Source organism: Etheostoma cragini, chromosome 11 (assembly GCF_013103735.1).
Source record: "Etheostoma cragini isolate CJK2018 chromosome 11, CSU_Ecrag_1.0, whole genome shotgun sequence".
Taxonomy (NCBI): Eukaryota; Metazoa; Chordata; class Actinopteri; order Perciformes; family Percidae; genus Etheostoma; species Etheostoma cragini.
This window is the reverse complement of record NC_048417.1, coordinates 9,499,108-9,523,466: the sequence shown is the minus strand read 5'-3', so window position 1 is coordinate 9,523,466 and position 24,359 is coordinate 9,499,108. Positions and strand designations below refer to the sequence as shown.

The 24,359-nt window shown below is 40.2% G+C and overlaps 1 protein-coding gene across 3 annotated transcripts in view; it reads right to left on the bottom strand.

The window, feature by feature from the left end:
• The window catches only part of nalcn (sodium leak channel, non-selective), a 66,954-nt gene that overhangs the window by 14,949 nt on the left and 27,646 nt on the right, over window positions 1-24,359 (bottom strand). For all 3 annotated transcript variants that reach the window (XM_034885129.1, XM_034885127.1, XM_034885128.1), the window contains 5 exons: window positions 23,826-23,957; window positions 21,710-21,877; window positions 17,685-17,876; window positions 15,420-15,557; window positions 14,793-14,867 (listed from right to left, as the gene is read on the bottom strand). In XM_034885129.1, the coding sequence (XP_034741020.1) occupies window positions 14,793-14,867; window positions 15,420-15,557; window positions 17,685-17,876; window positions 21,710-21,877; window positions 23,826-23,957 (705 nt within the window). The remainder of the gene's footprint in view (window positions 1-14,792; window positions 14,868-15,419; window positions 15,558-17,684; window positions 17,877-21,709; window positions 21,878-23,825; window positions 23,958-24,359) is intronic.

Genomic DNA, 24,359 nt, shown 5'->3' with positions numbered 1-24,359 from the left:
GATGATGAAACCCAAGGGACGATTACAAATAGACAAGTGGATTGTTTAATATGGCTTAAAGCAATTAATAAAACACCATCTTATGCAATCTGATAAAATAGTGAGCTTCTTTCTAGTGCTGCAGTTGTCTGGGTAAAACTTGCAGAAAGTGCTGCAGTCATCTTAAATAGTATCCAGTACATTTGGTGAATACCCAGCAAGCATAACACACACAAACAACATTGGGCGCACACACACACACACACACACACACACACACACACACACACACACACACACACACACACACACACAGATTTAATATGGACCATACTGTTCCCAAAGGTCCTAATCAATTGGGCCAACTCAGCGAGATGTACAGTTTAGCCGAGGCTCTACACCCTTATCTGCAGCAGTATCACATTACAGCAAAACTTTCTGTGCCATGTATTGTCCTTTGTTGCTCTCTGCCTTTATCTCCACCTTTCAAATGAATGTGGATCACAGTAAGCAACTATTCACATCTCTTTATACAAGACTGTTCCAGTCTTAGAATCTTAGTTTCAACTTCAGATGCTGTTCATTGCCTCCTTCCCTCACTGATCTCTTATTTTTTCTTTCTTTCTATTTTACAAAAAGAGGAAAGAGAGAGCTGCGGGGAGAGGAACAGACTAAACATTCAAAGAGAATTGCTATTAAAATATTTTCTAAAAAACACACTAGTGTAGTGTGAGTGATGCACACTTATTCATGTAATTCAATTTCTGTTCATTTATTTACATGCTGCATCTGGGAACCCACCAACTGTGGAAATATATAAGGAAAGGATGCACTGAATTTAATTTCAATTTGCCCTGGAAAAACAAATCGGAATCCACTGTACCATGGACCATTTAGTTTATTGTCTGTGGGGAAGTGCAATGATGCCTTATACCATAAGAGTTGAGGAAGCCAATGTAAGAATAAGTGGTAGTCTGCTACAGTATCAACTATATATTTTCCTTAATTATTGACGCTGTGTAAGGCTGTTCTGTAAAAGATTCACCTAGTGATAAGGTGCACTAGTAAGTTGTCATCAATCATTTTTTACTGTACGTGCTACACATTGGGCCTTCACTCTGATCAATAAAGCACACATGGACATGCAAGGACACAGGAACAGAGAATTTACAAGAAAACAAAATTATTTTCTATTGATTATTTTTTATGTGTTTCTGTATTATATGAGAAGAATTACTTTCTGCTGTAAAAGTGCACACATGAAAATATCTTGCAGTGTAGTTAAATGGATAGTCCATAGGATAGGGATTTTTTAGCACATTTTTTAGCAACGATGGATCATGACGTGAAGTCTATGTGAATGGTATCGCTTCTGCTAATAAACACACTAGGAGAGTACATAGGACTCAAGTTAGGGGGAAACAAACAAGGCTCCAAATGACTGCTGATGTTGCTTTGTATTGCTTAGATTGTGATTAGGCAACTTTTCTAACATATCATTTGTGTGGCCCAATAAACTAGTTATTCCAGGTTAAAGTGTTAAAGGATAAGCACTATTCCCAAGTGTGTGTGTGTGTATATGTGCGTGCGTAAGAAAATGCCTCTGTGGTTTTCTTTATGTCATGGTAAATGGTTAATAAACCAAAAACTACTGCTTCACTCGTCACAGATGAGATTTAGTGTATGGTGGTGTAACAATGGAGCCGAGACTAATGTGATTTGCTCTGAGACCTATTCAGGTGACCTGCCACTGCTTCCCCCTTCATTCAAGCCAATTTCAGGCTCGGCTGAGTTAGGGAGCTTTCCATCCGGGATTTCCACAGCATACCTGACCAGCGCTGTAAAAGGAAAAAAGCTAATGCTGATCATCGGAATTAAAGCAAATACAGCCATAGTTCAGTGGGAGCATGGGTAGAAGATAAAATACTTTGGATCAAAATGGCCATAGACAAGCGGCTGGAGAGTCTCATACGGTGTGGAGGGAAAACAAACTGGGAGGAAAAGCATTTGAAACAAGTGAAACAAGACAACCCTGCATAATTACACTACTTACTATTGCGCTCAGTATTTGTCGAGTATTTCTGATAATTACCCACAAATTTGTTAACCAAATCACTATTTCCAGTACTCAACAGAAGACAAATTAAAAGTGTTCTTGCTGCAAGGGAAGTCTCTGAGTGTCACCTGGAGCAGGTTACAGTAAAAGATTTACGACGTGGGAGTGTCAGCTGGCTGTGTATGTGCGCTAGCAGGAAGCAGTGGGATACATTGAAGGACACAGTCTGCAGGATGTCATGTGGGAGTCTATGTCTAACCACACACACACACACACACACAGACACAGAAACTAAGACACACAAAGAAACTAGTGCATCACACAGAAACTTGGAGGCCTGATGTACCTGTGCTGTGCTATGAAGGTTATAACCATATATAGTAAAGAAACGCGTAAGATAGAGAAACAGACCTCATTACTCAAATTAAAACATATTCAAACCATATATGAGCTTCACACCACACACGCTAGCAACAGTAATCATAACAAACTCTCTAATAGTATTAAAGGAGAATTCCGGTCAATTTTAACATACAGCTCTGTTTTTTTTTTTTATGTGGAGTGCTGTCAATGGCGAGACAAATGGAAATGATCAGTGCAGTCTACACCGAGTTATTCCACTGCTAGATTTCGCGCCCCAAAAAAAAAATAGACTTCACCGGAAAAAAAGAAATAAACAGAGGTATGTGCAGCTGAATTAACACAATTTGTATGCCTTTCTGTCACATCTACTGCAGTCAAATTCACTATGTTCACTAATAACTGCACATGGCTAGGCACTGATAATGACATTTTGAGCATGTTTAGAGGCTAAAAACAAATTTAAAACTTGCTCTGTTTAAGCCTGTTGGGTGGCTGTTTTAAAATCCTCAACCGGCTAGTCTCAGCTCGACATAAGCCAGCTGATGGTGTGGCTGCAATTCAACTGTTCAAGAGCAGAGGTTGGTTTTAGAACGTAAGGGTCTCCTGTTTCAACAGAGAAGTTGGCTGGTAAAGTCAGCTACAAACTATAGAAATAAAATGATCAATAATCCATTGTATTTTTATGTTACAAACAGCTGTACGAAATGGCAGTTTTACCCCCAAAATTTCACCAGATGCATAACGGTTGCGGATCCGCTCTGGAGCAGTGGCGGAATCGTTAGGTTTCCATTAAAGTCAATGTGTGTACTTCCACAGACTGCAGAACGGCTGCGTTGCAACGCCGTTGCAGCTCCGGCAAGCCGAAGTGATCCGGAGCTAATACGCAGAGCTTCTATTTTTGCCGGACACCCGAGAGCTCCGCAGCATTTCAGCATACGGTAGATAGTGTGGGACAGGAATTTGAGCACAGAAACAAAATAAAACATCCGGTTAATTTTAAAAATAAAATAGGCCGGGCTCACGGCAGATCATATTTCATTGCACTACACCTTGAAAACACAGCACAGAGTTGTTTTGCCTCTACTCCTCGGAATGGAAACAAACTATTGCTGGTTTTGTGGTTCTATTCTACATGCAGTCGCAAGATGTTGTGGGTCCTCGTGACTTATGCTGTCAATCATGGCCGCAGCCGTTCCGCAACAAATCCGGACCTGGTGGGTTTGACGGACGTTGGAGCACGGAGCCGACACGCAGCAGCCGATCCGGCGCAGTTACGCATCCGGTGGAAAGTGGAGGTTAGACTGAGCCTCAACAACCACCTGAAAGCACGGTAACGTGGAGGTGGAGAAAGATAGAGACTGAAGAGAGGGAGCGCCCAGCGGCGTTAGAGCCATGAATGAGAGAAATGAAACGTGTTTTCGCCGATTCATCACTAACAATGCAACTGTAGCAATCATCTCACTATTGAGAGGTGGGATCCTCATCTGTTCAATATAGCCAACCTTAAAATTCTTATTTTTTAAGCTGCCCTGCAAGTAAGCAAACACTAGATCTAATTGGAAAAGGAAGCAACTGGTTGAATGTTAGCCTCATAGCGCTTTTACAACTGATCCTCCTACTGCACCCAGTCACTGATATACTGTAGCAGTACAAAAAAATTAATGTCAAAATATGTCATCTCTCGCAAGCATTCTGGTAGTTTAGAATGCAGTAAGCCATTATAAAAAGCACAAGCACTTGTATTAACTCTGATAGGCCTTTGTATACTCATTTTCCCGATGAGTCATTCCTTTGATCTCTCTGATCAGTCCAATGAAAGACCCACAGACACATGCAAACATGTGACACGAGACTAGGCAATGGAACAATAGGGAACTGATGAACAGCCACCTACAAAAGTGCTTCCCACAAACACTCGCTGAGTGCCTGTGGGAGGATGCACGTATAGTCATCTGCGTTTTACCATTCAGACATCAGAGCCTGCCATTCAGCAAGAACACCAGACAACAGCTGTTTATGTGTGATCATAGACTGCATATTTCAGTACTGCTACAACACAGCCTTAACTTCTGCGTAATTCATTATTTAGAATGGTAGGTACTTATCGCCACACCAGAAGAAAACTATGTGCTTGAATGTACTGGATCTTTGTTTCTCTGCCTTTCTATTAACCTGCGTTCCCTTGACAATCATATCCATCATATATATGACAATATTAAAATGTAAAAAAACATATACGTGACAATGTTAAAACATGTGTGGTCCCTGTCGTATATACTAACCTAGTTGCACTTCACAACCCCTCGCAACCCTGGTTGGGTTCCCCGGCCTTGGGCCAGTCTAGCTATAATACCCAGGGGTGGACGAGTTAGCAGGGTCACCCTCTCCTCTCATTAGCTGGTTAATGAGCCATGCTGTGGAGCTGTTGTAAACCTCTAACAGCTAGCTCAAACACCCTAAATAACTGTGAATTCCATTAATACCACGCCTACTGTTTATGTACAATATATACATTGTAATATATATATATACACACACACACACATATTAGCAATCCAAAGCAATCAAAGTAATGAAAAAACAATTAACACCCTGGCAAATGTAGAGGCCAATCTAAAACTCGACCAGACTCCATTGACATAAACAGTAATTTTATCACAACGGTGTGACTTAAAGATTTGTTTTTTAGATTGTGTTAATATTCTCATTTTATTAAATATTTTTAAGATTCATTACATTTATTTCTAGTGTCATTCCATATTCCTACTTTCATTTCATTTAATTCCATATATTCAAAGTTAATTTCATATTCTTAAGGTTCATTCCATATTGTCCGACTGAACAAAATGAATATGTGATAATGTTTCTTTTACAAAATAATATTACACACAGGTATGTTTGTGTGTATGTGTGTGTGTGTTCATGCTAGTTTTAGAACATGGCAGAGACATGGCACAGTGCCTGGACTGTCTTCCAATAGAACATTGAAGGTGACATTCAAAAGATAAGAACACATTGTATTGGGATTCTCCAAGGGGTAAGCTCTTCTGTTTTCTACTCCCTCTGTCTTCTTTGTCTTTTTTCTCTTTCAGTAAATCTCCAAGTAAGTACATCATGTAAATGGAGGGCAGGCTTTTAGTTTAACTCATAAATAAAGAAATCCTTCATCACAACAATCACTCTACAACACATTTGATCTAACTAAATTATCCCTCACAAAATGTATATTCAGTTCTAAGTGCCTTCTGAAAAACTGTGGCTGTAGCAGGGAGCAGACAGAATGCACGTGTACAAACATGCACATACTAGATATTGAAAAGAATGACTTGTGATTTGGAGAGAAGTGACTACTCATCCTAAACCTTGTTTATACCCAAAGCAAACATCCATCTTCCCTCTTCTGCTGTTCTACTTTCTTTCAATACCCTCCCCATGTGTGTATCTCTTCCTCCATCTTTATCGCTCACTACATCTCCCTGTCCCACCTCTCCCTCTCCTCCTGTTTGATCTCAGTCAATGTCAGATCATACTCTGTTCAACTGACAAATACCGAATGGGAGGATAGACGCAAGTTAACTGACAACCACACACTGTCACTGCCATGCTTCTCTCCCCTCCAGCTTTGACAAGGCTGACACACTGGGGACAGCAATCTCATTACCTTTGTGCCACATCACACCCTCTTTCTGTGGCCTGTAGAACTCCCCACAAAGTTTCTATGTTCATTCGGTAGTGAACACTCCCTCGCAACAATGTCTGTTATAATATAGTGGCTATCTGAGAGAGGAGTCATCCGTCATCATCCATCATTCAATAACCAATGCCCACATATACCTCTATGACACAAAGAGGCATGTAATTATGAACTAGATGGCACAACCTATGAAGCATTGTAGCCCACTTTATCATTTCTGAAGCTTTAACTGAACCTTGTCGGTAATAATCTGGGGCTCAAAGATTTACACAAATTTTACATGTGCAGAGAAAATTCTTTCTGACAGACATTGTGGGTCTGAAAAGGGCGAGAGGCTACTGGGTACACACATGAACAGAAAACAATGATTGCAAAATCATAACAAATTCTAAGGAGCATAATGAAACAGACCATTATCAATTCTTCAACATTAACACATAACATTAACATTTGTTGATTTTGTGAAAGTTGTTAAGCATTAAAGTTGATTTTGGTAGAGGCAGAGCTGGAGGATGATGGGGGATTGTTTTAAATTTCCCCTGGTGGAAGTCGCTAACTCCACAGTGGCAAAGCCCCAGGGATAGATCAGATCTGTCCAGAAATGCTGAATGCTCTGGGTGTGGGGGGACTGTCTTGGATGGCACACTTCTTCAACATTGCCAGGAGGTCTGGCAGAGCAGGGTGGTGGTCCCCCTCTTTAAAAAGGAGGACCAGAGGGTGTGTGTGCCAATTACAAGGGCATAACACTTCTCAGCCTCCCTGGTAAAGTCTACTCCAAAGTGCTGGAAACGAGGGTTCGGCTGATAGTCAAACCTCGGGTTGAAGAGGAACAATGCGGATTCCGTCCTGGTCGTGGAACAACAGATCAGATCTTCACTCTCGCAAGGATCCTGGAGGGAGCCTGGGAATATGCTCTACCAGTCTACATGTGTTGTGTAGATTTGGAGAAGGCATTTGACCAGGTCCCCCGGGAGACACTGTGGGAGGTGCTGCGGGAGTATAGGGTGAGGGGTTTCCTTCTCAGGGCCGTCCGATCTCTGTTAGGTGCTCGGAGAAGAGCCGTTGCTCCTTCGCGTCGAAAGGTGCCAGTTAAGGTGGTTTGTGCATCTGGTAAAGATGCCTTCTGGGCGCCTCCCTGGCAAGGTGTTCCCACCACGTCCAGCTGGGAGGACGCCTCAGGGAAGACCCAGAACTAGGTGAAGGGATTATATCTCCAACCTGGCCTTGGAACACTTGGGGATCCCCCAGTCGGTACTGGTTAATGTGGCTCGGGAAAGGGAAGTTTGGGGACTGGATAAGCAGACAAAGATAGATGGATGGGTGGATGGGTGGATGGATGGATGGATGGATGTGGGTTTTCTTGTCTGATGAATAATAAACTTGTCAGAGAAGAAGAGAAAATGTCAAAGGACAGAGTGAGAAGTCTTAGAGCTCAATGTGCAAAGGATTCAAATGTTGGTTTGTCTGCATGCATCACGTAAACAGACTGTAGATGAAGGCAAGGTAGCTATACTTTTAGCTTTTCTCTCCTCCTTTTACAATTTCCCAAATGTGTTCCTCATGACTCATCTGCCTAGCCTGAGGACTTGTTTGACTGCTCGACTATCTGCACTATCACACAACAGAAATGCAAAAAAGTATTGTATATGCAAAAATGCACACAGATTTATCACCACTGACAATTCATACCCATATACATACACACACAAAGAGAAATTATTCTCATCATCATCACTGCCCTTAGGGGTAAACACCTTTTTCTATTTGGTTGATATCTACAGGCACAGGATATACATTTTCCACTCTTCCTGCTCCTCCCCTTGTTCATGCATACACTGCTCTGTGGGCAGGAGTACTTTGTTGGATGGAGATGGTCCATCGGTCTCTCCCATCACAAAGCCCATTGGCCTGTGACTGCTAGATGAAGGGAAAGCTATAATGAGTAGCAACAACAGCCAATATACAAACACATTTTTGAAATCATGCAGCTATTGGCCCATTTGTGTTCATGTTGTTATTTTGTTGTTTCCGGGGAAGGGGGGTTAAAGTTTATTTAATTTATATAGCATTTTAAAGCAAACAAAGTTGCACCAAAGTGCTTCTCAAAGACAAAAAAACTTATACCAGCATAAAATACACATGTATACATAGATATAGTGGAAATGTGACACTACTCAAGATAACCAAGTTAAGAAACAAGTTAAAACTCATTATCATTACAATACGCTTTGTAAATAGAAAAGCCAAAATGGAACTACTGTGACGGGCCAGGAAGCTGCATGGGACAAATCTGTTCCTGAATGACCATCTCACCAAGAAAAATGCCGCTATTGCAAGGCGGGCATAAATCTTAAAAAAGCAGAACAAGATACAAGCGACGTGGACAAGGAACTATAAAGTATAGATAAAGCTTAACGGATCACCTAAAGAACTTAAACTGACTGGGGCATTGCACACAATACTACGGTACTTTGTTGCGTGATGTAATTCCAGAGAAGCTGCCTCGTGGGCGGCTCTGCTACGCTCACAGAAAGGGAGCAGATCAGACTGCGGAGCAGCATTGCACACAAAATGCCGAAGCGTAAATGCAGCTTCACAGTTGAGCTGCCAAAAAAAACTTTACACGTATCGTCCTGGTCAGGACAAGTGGGAGGCGGAGTGCACCGTGTGCAAAGCTAGCACATTATTACTTATGCTTATGTTATTAAGTTAATGTAATTACATTGAAAAGGTTTCAAGAGATATTTTAGTTGAAGCTGGATTTGAAGCTGACACAGAATAGGTCATATTTAGAACATTATTTTACATCTACTTTTTTATTTGAAAAGAAAGCTATTATTTAGTCACAGATTTTATTTTATTACATAAAGTTATTTTTGTATCATTGCAGCATAATTAAGCATTATAAGCATGTTCGTTAACCTCTGGGAAGCCTGTCTGAATTTGTATCTCCAAGCCGAGTATCCTCTTTTTTGGAAATCAAAATGTGGTCACCCTATGGTAAGGGAGTTGAACAACTTCGACAAATACAGTTGAACAGACAGCTCTGCTTTGAAAAAATGTTTAGGCAGAATTGCAGAAAAGGCAAAATTCTAGAAAGATGTCAACAACAAACGAAAATATAATGGAAAACATAACTTTAGAAATTGATGTTGAAAGGTTTGAGAACATAATAATAAGTTGTATATGTAGAACTCCAGGATTCTGTCTAAACTTCTTCAATGAAAAAAAATTTGTTGAAATGTATGGTAAAATGAATGGTGTTTTGATTGAGGGGATTTCATCTTAATCTACTGAATGACAACAACAAAAATAGAGACTTTATGGACATAATGTACAGTTTAAGTCTTATTCCTACCATCATTAAACCAACTTGAATAACAAGGGACAGTGCAAGATTAATAGATAATATTTTAAGCAATGACATCATGAACAGAGTACATAGACTGCTTATTAATTACATTAGTAACCACCTTCTTATTTTTACAACTGTACAAAATTTCTTTAAGAAACACATCAATACAAATATTGATACCAACCCAATTGTCACACGCCTGAGAACACCAGAAGCCATCAGGGCTTTTGAAGAGGCTTTAAATTCACAAAGATGGACTAAATTATAGTCAAATAATGATCCGAACAAAGCTTACGATTAATTCCTGTCTTCTATACTACCCTGCAGGATTATGACTGCCCAATACAAATTTAAAGAGGGCAACAATATGAAGAAAAGTCCTGAATCACTAGGGAACTGGAAAATGCCTGCAAAAACAAAAATCTATTGTATAAAAAACTATTTAAAATCCAGAACAAAGGATGCAGAAATTAAGTTAAATAAATTATATAAAAAGAAATGATCGAAGAAATAACAGGAACACCAAAGAGGACAACAATCAACCAGTTTGTGCTGCATGGTATAAATGTTTTAAAATGACACTTCATAAGCAGTTCAGCATATTCTCAAGTTTCAAATAAGCCTTGAACAGAAAGACACCTGGGAGGCTGATGTGTGTGGTGTGTGGGTGTCTACTTCCTCCCTTCACTTCTGCTTTCCTCTGCTGTCTACCTTTCTCCTGTCCCAGGCTTCATTTCATTAAAAATGTCTAGCAAACCTAATTTCACGCAATAAATGCATTATCCTAATCAGCACTGATGAGTGGAGCATGCACTGGTGCACACATGCATATATCTGTGTGTGTGTGTGTGTGTGTGTGTGTACTTTTTCTCTGCCCCTGGCTCATCAGTAGGGTAGAATAAACCGGTTGTTCATTAGCTGCATTGCTGCTTACTCCCCCTTCACTAATTATTAATGACCACTGTGTATGCAGGTGCACTTGTGTGTAAGGGTTTGTGTGTGTGTTGACAGCAAATAACTTTAATTCCTGCTCTCAGGCAGTGATTAAAATGCATGGATTCAAAACTGTTTCACTTGCCAACAGCTCACATCACACAGTATTAAAGCAACCAGATATTACAGCACAGCAAGTGAACGCTGATCTGCTTGATCACAACGCGAATACCAACAATGCTCTGTGCTTCTCCTAATGTTTCAAGCTTTGACTCTTACTGTAGATGATAAACCAAATCAAGAAAAATGGTCTGTCGAGATTGACAGATGCAAGTAATCTCCCTGAAAGGCGGGGCTGCAGTCAGCATACAAACGATGACAGATGCTTTAGCTACATGCCTTATTGATGATGTCATTATCAAATCAGCAGTCCTGGGCAGACACAGTAGTGCTGCTGCTTCTCTCTCACGCACATTTGCACAGACAGGCAGGCAGACAGACAGACAGACAGGCAGACAGACAGACAGACAGACAGACAGACAGACAGACAGACAGACAGACAGACAGACAGACAGACAGGCAGGCAGACAGACAGACAGACAGACAGACAGACAGACAGACAGACAGACAGACAGACAGATTTTCTGGCCTAACTACAGCTTCATAGGGACCAATCACAGTAAGAAAGACCAAACAAACACTTGTTTTTGTATGGCCTGCCGTGCGGTTTTTAGACATGCATATAAGTGTAAATATTCTCATAGTCCTTTCAGACTAAACAAGCCCTGTGCTTTCTGCTAGCTTCAGTGCACATCCAAAGCTCATGAGCAGCACAGTGGCATTGTTGCAGACTGTTACGGCTGCTGTACTTTTACAGAGTTTACATTAGTTCTAGTTTCAGCTCTAAATCATAAGGTAACTCTGTACGTAGCAGCAGTCAAACTGATTGTTTGGCCTCTAAGGTGTGTAGCTCATTATACATTGTTACTCACAGGTATTTCCCTATGTATTTCACATATGCTTTGGGAACATTCTCACAGGATGGTTTTCAACAGGATGCTGCAGACCTATTATGCTTAAAAGTAAAATGAATTCCCAAGATGAGTCAGTCAAACTTTTGGCTGACTGAACAGCATTGCTAATAAAAGAAAGGAATAGATTAAGAGAGTAAGCTAGCCACTCAGCACACCCTGGAGTCAAAGACCAGGAGTGATGTGAACTGCTGTATATGTAGATTTATAAGAGGTCTTACTTCAATACACTAAATAAATAAATTCATTATATGCTGATGGTGATTACTTTATGCTAATGTCAGAAGGTTCTGAACACCAAGAGTATGAAGACTATCACTTTGAACATGACATTGGCAGTGACTTATCAACATCTATAAAAAATAATTTGAAGATCGGTTCACTATCATCATGCATAATAGTGCAGTGCTGTGCAGGTGGGTCTTATTACTAAAGGCTGGCTGCACATTTTCATTTTAATGTGACATGTACACAACACACACATCTTTGATGCCTGAAGTCTTACATGGGAAAAAAAAACACAATGGCGTGTAAGGGGAGCTGGCATGTTCAACTAGTATTTCTGACACACATAGGCCATGACATGGAGGGCAAGATAAACTGTCACCAACTAAAACACAAACAAGTTCTCAATCGTAGCCTCAACAACCTTCAGCGTGGCAGTGAATGCAACTGTGATGAGCTCACTGTGTACATTTTTTGCTGTATTGTCAACATGCGTAAGCATCCACCACTTTCCACCACAAACACACACATCATCCCTTATTTCACTTCAAATAATACTAAAACAAAATTCTATGATTTGCATGAACTTGCTCTTTGAATAGTTTATTCAGTTTCAATTTGTTGTTCCATTATTTCCTATTAACTTGAACACAGCACCTGTCTGTGTGTTACACCAACTGTGAAGAAGCAAGGATTGAAAATGTCTTGGGAGAGAATACACACATAGCTTTTGTCTGTCAAACTCTCAATCTAAATACTAATTGACATTGATCCCATAACCATAACGCTTAATGAAACAAAACAGTTTTTGAAAATAAATCCATTAGGTGATACTATTTTCTGTACCCTACATGGTCATTTTATGTATTTGTTTAAAGAGCTTGCCATGGTCACATTACGGACAAATACACATTACCAACTTAATGAAGCTATTCATCAAACAGCAGGTAAAAATAATTCCTCACATACTCTGCAATTGGTCCCTCATCCCTCTCAGCCCACGTGTGTTTTTCTTTTAGAAAGGTTGGCCATGTCATTGAGCTTTTGCCAAATGTTTGCAGAAGCTTTCTCTTGTGGGAAGGTAATCACAATCTGTGGTCTATTTATAGTCTCCATATCCGTGATTGAAGCACCTGTAAAAATAGGCAATTTTACAGTCACTGAGCCTAATCACTCAGCTGTGGGTGGGAAATAACCTACCCAGGCAAGCTGAGACCTGCCAGCTGGCTATGAGTGCACAGTGTTTATGTGAACTGTGTATGTGTGTGTGTGTGTGTGTGTGTGTGTGTATGTGTGTTTGCGTGCGTAAACCTTTATGTCAGTGAGCTTACAGATGAACTATTTATGTACACTAACCAAAATTATAAAGTAAACGCTTTTGTTTTTGCCCCCATTTTTCATGAGCTGATTGCAAAGATCTAAGACTTTTTCTTTGTACACAAAAGCCTAAAAAAAAAAAAAATTCCGGGATATGTTATCCCAGAGGGATCCAGAAGCAGTTGCAAGGTACTGAAGGGCCTGAAGGGCTGCGGCCTCTGCCGTGAAAGAGGCAAAGCAGCGGGTGTGGGAGAAGTACGGAGAAGACATGGAGAAGGACTTTCGGTCGGCACCAATGTGTTTCTGGAAAACTGTTCGCCACCTAAGGAGGGGGAAGCGGGGAACCATCCAAGCTGTGTACAGCAAGAATGGGATCCTGTTAACCTCAACTGAGGAGGTAATTGAAGGAACCCTTTGAGGAACTCCTATATCCAGCTAACACGCCCTCTATGATAGAGGTAGAGGTGCAGGATGTTGGGGAATTGTTGTCAATTTGGAAGTTGCTGAGGTAATTATACAACTCCACAGTGCCAAAGCAACAGGGATTGATGAGATCCGTCCAGAAATGCTGAAGGTTCTGGTTGTGGAGGGGCTGTTGGTTGACACGTCTCTTCAACATTGCGTGGAGATCAGGGACGGTGGCTAAGGAGTGTCAGACCGGGGTGGTGGTTCCAGGGGTAGTACATACCGGAGGGTGTGTCCCAATTACAGGAGCGTTACACTTCTCCACCTCACCGATAAAGTCTACTCCAAGGAGCTGGAAACGAGGGTTCGGCCGATAGTAAAACCTCTGGTTGAAGAGGAACAATGGAGATTCCGTCCTGGTTGTGGAACAACAGATCAGATCTTCACTCTCGCAAGGATACTGGAGGGAGCCTGGAAGTATGCCCAACCGGTCTACATGTGTTTTGTGGATCTGGAAAAGGCATATGACCGGGTCCCCAAGGAGATACTGTGGGAGGTACTGTGGGAGTATGGGGTGAGGGGGACCCTTCTCAGGGCCATCCAATCTCTGTATGACCTGTGACCTTCATCGCTCACTGGATCAGTTCGCTGCCAAGTGTGAAGCGGCTGGGATGAGGATCAGCACTTCTAAATTTGATGCCATGGTTCTCAGCAGGAAACCGATGAAACATGCACAGTCAACTTTTTGTGACATTGTACACGTAAGAAAGAAAACTGACATGCCCGCTGAAGCTGTATATGTTTCCTTAAACTGATGTGACCAAAAAGACAGCTGTGTTATTCTAGTGATCAAGCTGGTTGCACTTCTCTGTGAACAGTGCAATGGTTGAAACATTCAAACATAAAAAACATAGAGAAACAATTCAAATTTAACTCTTGAGTTCATATTCCCGACATGGGAATTTGCTCAGTTATCTTTTCAACATTAGTGAATTACTTTGTGGTTGTTTCTGCATTTCAACATCTACTTCGAAAAAAGACAGGATATACAAATAGTGGGCCATTTAAACCACTTAAGGCAAGGCTTAAAAGCACCAAATGTACCAAAGCCCCAAATGTAACAAGCACGGTGGAATGTTGACTAACTTGTAACTTACTGTGTGTGACTGGGTTAAAATTGATCTCTGAAATGTTGCATCTGCATTCAAGTAATGCAGTAAAAACTGAGCTTGTAAGACATAAGGCCACTGCACAAGGTAACCACTAACTCAGACATTCCAAGACCTATTAATAAATGGCTACTTCACTTCCATTGGAATCTTAAAACTTTATATGCCACAAATGAACTCTTCATATTCCTAGATAATGATTGCTCTTATAGATCTGAGCATGAATGTGTTTATTCTCTAGACATAATTTACATAAGCTTCTTACCTGTTTGAGCTTTTTCAAGTCTTCATCCAACTCCAGATTGTCCAAGATTACAGCCACAAAAAGACTGAGCAGAATCTAAAATGCAACAAGAGATGCAATAATGAATAAGACGTTATGCTTTGTGTTTACACATTACAATATGTTAATGTCATTGTCCTCATTAACATATAAATGTGATTTAAAAAAAAAAAAGTCTGCTTAGTAATTGCATTTATTGCTTGTTTTGTTCTGAAAGACATCCCGTATGTCTGGGCAAAGTGTGAGTCATCCCGAGACTTTGCGCTGTCTGAATGCTTCCCGTATCAGAAGGCCAAACACTGAAATGTCAGCACTTCTTACACCTGCAGGTCTGATTAGCTGTGATTAGATGTAACACTTGAGAGAGCACTGAAGGGACGAGGACACTAATAATTTACATTAAGAGAACAATTCAGGCATCCTTTTGTCACTAATTTTTACCAACCTGCTTTTATTGACTCAATAATAGAAAATGAGTTTGAATTGGATACTTCAGCAAATATATAATGAACTAAAACATAAAGTACACAAAAGACTAAAAACTGAAATTCAACAGTCTCTTCAACATATTTGACTTCTAAATTTGAAATAGAAAAGTGGCTTCCTCACCAAAGTAGCAAACAGATGGTAGAGGATGAAGTAAATGGCTACTACCGGAGCCCACATATGACCTACAGCCACCAGAGTCTGGTCCATGACATCTACCCAGCCCTCCTGGGTTAGGATCTGGAACATGGACATGAATGCCTACGGGGAGGAAAGCACAGCATAAGAGAAAGTGAGAGAGGCAAAAGGCAGGAGAGTGCATCTGAGCATACAAGCAGAAGCGATGAAGAGATGAAGAGAAAGACAGAGACAGGGAGGAAATTATACAGAGAAAACTGACATTTGAAACATGCTTTTTCACAGGAGAACAAATATCACACAGCTGATGCACATTTCCCCATCTGACCATACTTCCCTAGCTATCAACTGGGAGATTTCGAAATTTAAGGCAGAGAAAGAAGAGTGAGGGGACGGCCAACTCTATTTTTTACTCTGTCCTTCTGTCCTGTCATCTACTTGGTAGAGGTCAGATAAAAGTCCAGTGAACAGCCAGCTGCAACACTGTGGCCCCTGGAGTCAAATGGCACGCCTGTGCCTCCTCCTTAGCATCTCACCTCCAGACAGCACTCGTCTGCCCCCCCCCCTCCTCCTCCCTCCCAGCCCCTCCCATCTGCTCCCACCTCCCAGTCACTGCAGACAAAGATTAACCCAGCAACAGGTCTGACCGTGGAAGCCAGCCAAACATCATTAACTATAACACGTGTGTGTGTCTGTGCGCCCATATGTGGTTGTGTGAGGCACAAGCAACACAGACACGAAAAGAGAAAATAAGTGCGAGAAGGGTACCACAGCATACAATTGGCATCTGTTTACGAGCAACCCCCAATGTTCCGATGAGTGATGTGTGAGGAGAGAATAAAATTAGGATGTAAACGTGGCTAAAGACAGCAAAATCAGCTCATGAGGACTTAACAATCAAAGGAGGTACCACATCTGTTGGCTCATCATGCAACCCCTTATCATGCCTCCCTATTGCTTGTCTGAGGGGTCCCTCTTGAATTTCTCTTTTGAATGTCTGAATTTTATGTAGAGTATTTCATATGCTATCTGTATCTCCTTATTATTTTATGTTTCTTTCTTTTAGCTGCTGAAGTCTTTTTTTTTAACCTTTATTTATTCAGGATAAGTTCACTGAGTCGCAGCTTCTCTTTTGGAGGAACACTCTGATCACAGTCACACAGAAGCTGCCCAGTACAATCACAGTCTCATCTGCTGGCCACTGGAGCAGTTGGAGCTGAAAGCCTTGCTCAAGGGCACCCCAGTGTAAATGAGGGAGGGACAAGCGCTGCTCTTTCACTTTCCCCACTCACGTTCGTCTGGGGACTGAACCAACGACCTCCCGGTCACAAGCTTGTGTCTCTAACCTTTAAGCCACCACTGCCCTTTAGATACTGGTTTGGTCTGCTTTATTTGTGCAGTTGAAACCAATAATATTCCAAATGAGGTGGCTCTCACTAAACAACTGCTGATGTTGCCTGAAAATGCTGGCTAAATGAAATTATTGAATAAATAAAGATATATTGACATCTAATAAGTAGAAGTGACTCACTGTAAGCCTCGCACAATAAAATGAGAGAAAATTAAAACCTGCAGTGGTGGTCATTCTTGACTAATTATTTAGGTATTCTTACCTGCTATGAACATAGAGACGCTAATTACAGTAGAGATTTAAGTCCATCATGATTAGCAAAAGTTACCCTGAATCAAACTGAATTTTAGATTCCTGATGACAGATTTCCAAAAATCTGTTCAATGAATCAGCAATTTGTGGTTATGTGTGACTCAGGATGCCTTTTAACAAGTCATGATTCATTTATACAGTTTACCTAATAGGACAGATACAAAAATGCATGTAAGAAAGGTTCAAGGTTCTAGGAGTCTTTTTTATCCCCGGGGGGCAATTTGTTGTGCAGCAGCATACAACATATATAACACACAGGTTATCCAAGACAACAGCCATACATCTAAAAACAAAATAAATACGTACTACACGGAAGTCCACACCTCACATTGACTTATTAAAAAAGCATATAGCAGCAGGGACAAAAGAGTTTTTGTGTCTGTTTGTCCTGCATTTAGGCAGACTGAATCTGCGGCCAGAAGGCATCAAAATGAAGCGTCTGTTCAGGGGGTGACTATAGAATTACGCTGAAGGTATGATCACAACCATAGAAGTGTTCTAAAAAAGATAACTCTTTTTAATAATAGACTTTTAAAAGTATGCAGATTGCCCTCTTGGTGACAGGTTAAGTGAAAGTGGTTCATTACCCTGGGGAATGTGGTGAAACGATCCAGCTCCTCCACAAAGCAAAACATCTGCAGGCTGATGGCCGACATGACGATGAGGAGGCTGGCTGTGAACACCACCAGGCTGCCTAGTTTTTTACCTGGACCAAATATCTTGTACACAAAGTCCTCCAGAGCTGGGGAAATCTTAATCAAACGCACCACACGTAGCACCTGAGGGGAAGAAAGACATACATTTTTACTGTTAGTTTGCGGTTTGTGTACACATTGTTCATTTTAGTAGTATCTGTTACAGTACACCAAATGAACAGTGAGGTGGTATTTTAAAGATAGTTATAAAACATATCAGAGTAATAAAAGAAGACATTGATTTTTTTTTTTTTTTTTAAACAGTGCATTGGTCTTGACACAGTGGTAGAGGTGCAGTGATACTATGCTATGTCAAAAGGCTCAGTCCCTAAATTGCTTGTTGTGACAACAACCCCCAAAAAGTGATCCATAGTGGTCCAGCTTTGATCGGGGATCCAGAGAGTGGCTATTGATCGAGCTCAGGACTGATGCCCCTGGCCAAAGATTTTTCTTTAGAATCTCGCTTTGACATGGCATCTTTCCTTCCTTGGGATACACAGCGAAAAAAGAAGACAAACAGGGGATACTGAGAAAAAGAGAACCTACAGTAAAGAAATACAGTAATAACACTCACAGCATTGTGATAGATGAGATGGGAGGACACTATATCTTCTAGTCCTGACAGACCATGATGACCACTATCCATTTTACAACAGATGAACGCTCTGGGGCTAAGAGCTTACCACAATAAGGTTGGATCAAAGAGCATATAAGGCTAAAACAGCAAAACAAGTTCTTTGCCTAGCATTCTTTTTGTGCAAAGCCTGAAACCAACACAGCTTGGGAATCTGAAATGACATCCCAGGATTACAATGACAATAACTTACTACTGTACACTTAAAATAACTACAAGTATTTATACTAAGCAAAATAAAAATGTGATATAACTATTAATTTGCGTGTAGCACCATTAAATAAGCAAGGCTCTGATTATGTTCCGCCATTGCTGTCACTACCATTATTCCTGACATGATGCCAAGTGAAGTACTGACTCAAAACAAGACTAGAGACATTTTTGTACCTTAAAATAATGTTTCCAAATTTTTTTCTGTGGTTCATCAACTCGTAACAGGGTAAACAGCAATTCTGCATTCACTTTGTGGCTCTCTACCGGTTATAACCGCACTGTGCAAGTTTGCCAGATCGGAAAGCAGATCTTACGTTCCAATGAGAAATAATGGGACAATTCCTCATTGAATCTGTAGGAGGACCGAAGTGGGAAAAGTTTCATAGTGCTGACTTAATACTGATGCTTTTTGTTTTAACTTTATAATTACACTGCTTTACCCAAGTATATTATTTTGATAAGTATAACAAAGGAATTAAACAATTATAAAGGTGCCCTGGTTTAGTGGCATTTCTTTAAACCAATCAGAATCGTCATGGCTGGTGCTAAACTAATCAATCCCGGAAGTCAAACACGAAGGATTTCTTTGTATTAGCATGTCTGCAATCCGAGAAATAAATGTGAATGTTTCTCATGCAGACATCAGACGAGCATTAACCAATCTTGAATGAAGTTCTTTGATGTGTGAACAAATCACTTTACCAGAGGTTATCCCAACCACAGTTCAGACTCAGGGCCAGAGTGTCGTTGCATGGCCGATTTAATTAATTGTTTTTGTTTTTTTCAAGTATTGTGTGTCTGATACCAATGATTACTCGGAGAATGGCTCTCCAGCTGTGTTGCCTGTGTGTGCTTCTGGCTCTAGCCTCTTGCAAGACAAAGCAATGCTTAACATAAAATTGAATTGCACAATATGTCACATTGTCGCTGTCACAGATATCCCTTCCAGAATTTTAAACCATACCAGAAATGTCCAAATATTATACAATGCCCTGCCTTTCTGAAAAAATGCATTGACTGAACTGTTAAACTGTGCTGCAGTTGAAGCAGAAATTCTGAACACACAGAAAGGAAGTGTTGGGGGGGGGGGTTCCAGTAGCTGATTAAAAATCATTTTGCCAAGTGCCCTGTATGTGTGTATGTCTGTACGTATGGACTCTAAATCATGTGAGATTTAGTCCAAGCTGAAAAACAGCTGGTAAGGCTAACCTTCAGCAGTGAAACACCTGTGACTGTGCATGTTTCAACACCTGATACCGGTTGAATTAAATAAATACAAATCCGAAACAAGCATTGATTGTGTAGCCTATTCCCTTCTCCTATAGCCAGCACACTCCTAATTACCTCACAGAGCCTTAAGTTTAATCACTTGTGACTAAATGTCACCTGTTTGAACTGGGACCTACTTGGGAAAATATCAGCAGCGAGAGTTAATGATAAATTCTTTCCCATGAGTGAGTGAGGCGCGTAACTCCCAGTTGCTCTTTAAAAATTGCTCATTAGCCAAAATCATAACTCATATGACTGTGTCAAATGAAAAAATCTAGAGACATTACACTTTACAAACTTGTATATGTGCATTTTGTTTAGATACAGTATGCGCTGAGCTTGTTCCCTGTTTGAATTTGTTGAAACTGATTTTTTATACTTTCACTTAAATAAAGTCACAATAAAATTATTTTTCCTCAAAGCCCTCCATATATCATGAATGCAATGCTATTCAGTAACTAATTATTAGGATAATAGAACCTCTTGCCAGCACATTTTTAAGACTGTATTACCGTGCAAAAATAAGGTAGTGTGACGAATAAGATAAAGGCCTTGTTACTGAAATGAATCACCAAGCTAAAGCAAGTGTCAAGTCATTGCAAGTTAATTTGTATCTTTAACTAAAAAAAAGAAAAATGTTAAACAAAAAAACACTGTTGTTTGTGTTGGAGCAGTAATTGCTAGAATATGAAAGAAAAAGAAAAAAGAAATCTAAGCTTGCCAGTCAACAATTACATTCAATGGAATACAGCTGCAGTATATGTTGTTTGCATGTGATTGTTGAGTGTAAGCACTGCACGTGTTTGGGTGGCAGCTGTTGAGAGAGTCAGAAAGGATTAGGGCAGCTTGTGTGGTCAAGGCTCATTAAATACATATCAAGAAGCTTTTTCCCATCAGATCCTCCCCAGAGCTTTTCATTGGCTACATCCCATGCCCTACAGGAAGGTGACAGGGTTAAATGCTGGACAGAGTATAATACTTAAAGGCTCTAGGTGGATGATAATGCTACTGTACAAGGCGCCATTGGATCATAATATACACAGTTGATTTATAGCTCTGCCTTGAGAACTGGAAAAACTGGGTGGTCATAAAACTGGGCAACTGTCCACACTTTGGAGGATACAAGATTAAACACATGCAAACTTACAGGCAAACCGAACTTGTAGGTGGAAAAAACTGCAGAACACCAGTACAAGATACAGCTCTAGTGAGGCCAAAGGCATCGCACATGATTGCTTTCAGCAAGAGAACAATCAAGACTTTCCCAGCTCTCTGCCTCACATTCAGGAATTGAGGACTCAGACTCAGCTTTTTGCTAAATAGCATTGAGAAAAACAACAGAGTACGACTTTTTTCACTTTATACCTCAAATGTCCTTGAAAAATGTGTCATAACTGAAAAATGCTACAGCTTAACTCATAAATCACTTTACTGAATCTCTGTTAGACATTTGTGGTGACAGTACATTTGAAGCACTGTTGAATGGATAGAGGAGAGGTTTTAACAAAGGAGACTGATATGATTGATTCATACATGTTAATGCATTGTCACAGGACAGAAATGTCATAAATGATTCACATCTTCTGTTCTTCACTGCGCGTTTATCTAAAGTGTGGATGATTTAGTTTCATATTTGAGATATCAAGAGATATATGTATGTTTAAACAGGAATAAATTATTACATATTGTAAAAATGTGTGTGTGTGTGTGTGTGTGTGTGTGTGTGTGTGTGTTTGTTTGTTTGTGCGTTTGTGTGTGTGTGTGTGTGTGTGTGTGTGTGTGTGTGTGTGTCTGTCCATACCTGAAAGTAGGTGAACTGAGAGTGGTAGAGGTCAGGGTATATGTGCAGCGTGGTGCCCACCACCAACAGAGATTCAAACTTGTGCAGGGAGGAGCTGATGTAGCCGGTAAAGCCCAGACACCAGATTTTCAGAAGAGCTTCCAGGTCAAATAACACAGTAAAGGCAACCTGTGATGAAATGGAGAAAATAGCAATCAGGGTTGGCATTCACTACCTGCCACAACAAATTTCAGTCAACAAAAAAGCTATTCTACAGTAGTAAATGTGGTAAGCTATAGTATTCCTTTAATGTAAAGAATATTTCTTTCCCAAGAAATATGAGTTTTTGTTTTAAATGTCAGAGATGAGGGTTAAAAGCTGTGTATTAAACAGATATATTCAGTGCTACAAGTCATGGTCCACTAATGGGACCAGCTTTTTGATTCAGCTGCCGGCTGAGGAGAGCAAGCCAGACATAACATGCTGTTTCTCCTCCAATCCTTTCCCAGTTTCTTTTTTATTATAGACAGACGAGCAATATATTGACAGTGAGAAGAGTCAAATAAAATGGACTTAAGAGACTATAAGTGCACTTAAGGAGTGGACAGTTTGTGGAGAAAAGTAAATTTACTCAAGCACTGTATTTACTAGTAAGAGAAATAGTGGGTAACTTTAAAGTTACTTGCTACTTTGCAGATAATGATTTAACATACAACACATTTGTCTAATTTATAAACTGTATATTTACATATTTACAGACTAAACTACCTAATAGTAAGTAGTTTTACCATAACATGACCAAGACATATCATAGAAAATGTAGGGTCTTGTTTTTTGGAGCTTGATCAAATTAAAATACATTGCATGTCATTTTAGCTGACACTTTTATCCAAAGCGACTTGCAATCGCTATATATATGTCAGAGATTGCATGCCTATGGAGCAACTAGGGGTTACGTGTCTTGCTCAAGGACACATTGGCGATGTATCGTTGATATCGCAATGGGAATCAAATGCAGGTCTCCCACACCAAAGACGTGTCATATCCACTGCTCCATCACCACCCCACCCCAAAAGTAGGGACTAAACATCCAGATATTTTGCTCTTTGTTGAGCTGTTGAACGATTTTGTCCTTTTTGTTTTAAATATGTCTTTTATTAAACCACCAGCTTTAGGTGCAATACTAAAACCTTGGATGACTCCATTCAGTGAAGGATCCAAATGCTATGACCACCACTATCTTCAGCAGGGGGAAATACAGTAAGTATCAGAGAATAAAATTGGCATGTCACCAATAAAATGAGCATTTCTCCATTTAACTCTAAATCCAGTGCCTCCATTTCCTATTTTCCCTTCGCAGCCTTCACACAGATTGGAACAAATCTGCAGATCGATCCCTGTACGATATAGATAGAGGGAGTGAGAGAAGGTAATACTGTGTCTGTTTTTTTCCCCCTTTTTCTTATCTCCTCCATTCAGCTGTGTTAGAGAGAGAGAGAGAGAGAGAGAGAGAGAGAGAGAGAGAGAAGTATGAAGGAGACGGGAGAGGTGGGCACACTCTTCACTGTCTTTTTTGGAGATTTGCCACCTGCATACTGATGACATTGTACCGGTCTGCATGATACATACAGTCAAGTGTCGTGTGTATGTGTGTATACTTCAAAACAAAAATGAGTCAAAAATAAAAGCAAAAGTACAATTAAAATATGCATATGCTAAAGCGGAGTACAAATGAAATGTGTTTTGCCCATTATTAAACAATAAATATACGGATGTATGGATCATAAACTGCCTAATATCCTAAAGTTGCATAATGCATCATGTAAGTGGAGTAATGTGATGAGGCACTCAGATTATGCAGGATTAAATCTCTTTCAATAACAGCCCATGACATTGGAAGGGATTCAAAACAAGGACCCCTACTTTAGCGCAAAATCAGCATCTGTGCCATTTAACAACCGATGATCTCATCCTGTTTTTATCTGATAAAACAAATAAAAACAAAGCTTTTATTAAAAAGCCATGGTCAAAGGGCTTGTGTTAATGTTGAAATATAGGGCTCAAGGGGGACTTGTAAGAAAAAGCAGGACATGAGACAAAAAATAATAATAAAAAAAATAAATAAAAAACATCTCACCTCTGCCAGGTAGAACTCATCATAGTGCCTGCGGTAGTTCTCGCCTTTATAATAGTTGCTAGCAGCAACAATGACGTCCACAGCAACCATGCTCAAGATGAACATGTGGAACACAGAAGACCGCATCAGTTGCTGTGGAAACAGAGGAGTGTTCAATTGCAATGAATGTAAATTGCACAGGCAAAGAGGAAAGAAGAAGTGCATAGAAAATCATCGGCCATATTAATTTGTTTCACATTGAACTTGATCAAATTCTGGTTTGGATATAAGCCAGGAAAACCATGATAATTAGGTACAACCTTATTTGAGGTATTAGGTTATAAGTCAGGCACGAGACGGATAGACAGAAAAATAGTTATAATGCACCGCTGAGCTAGACTAATTACTCTAAAAAAGAGATAGCAGCGGGGATGACATTTCTTAACTCAAATGTGCTTTTCCCTCAGTGTAAATTTGTTATATATATATATATATACAGTGGGTACGGAAAGTATTCAGACCCCTTTAAATTTTTCACTCTTTGTTTCATTGCAG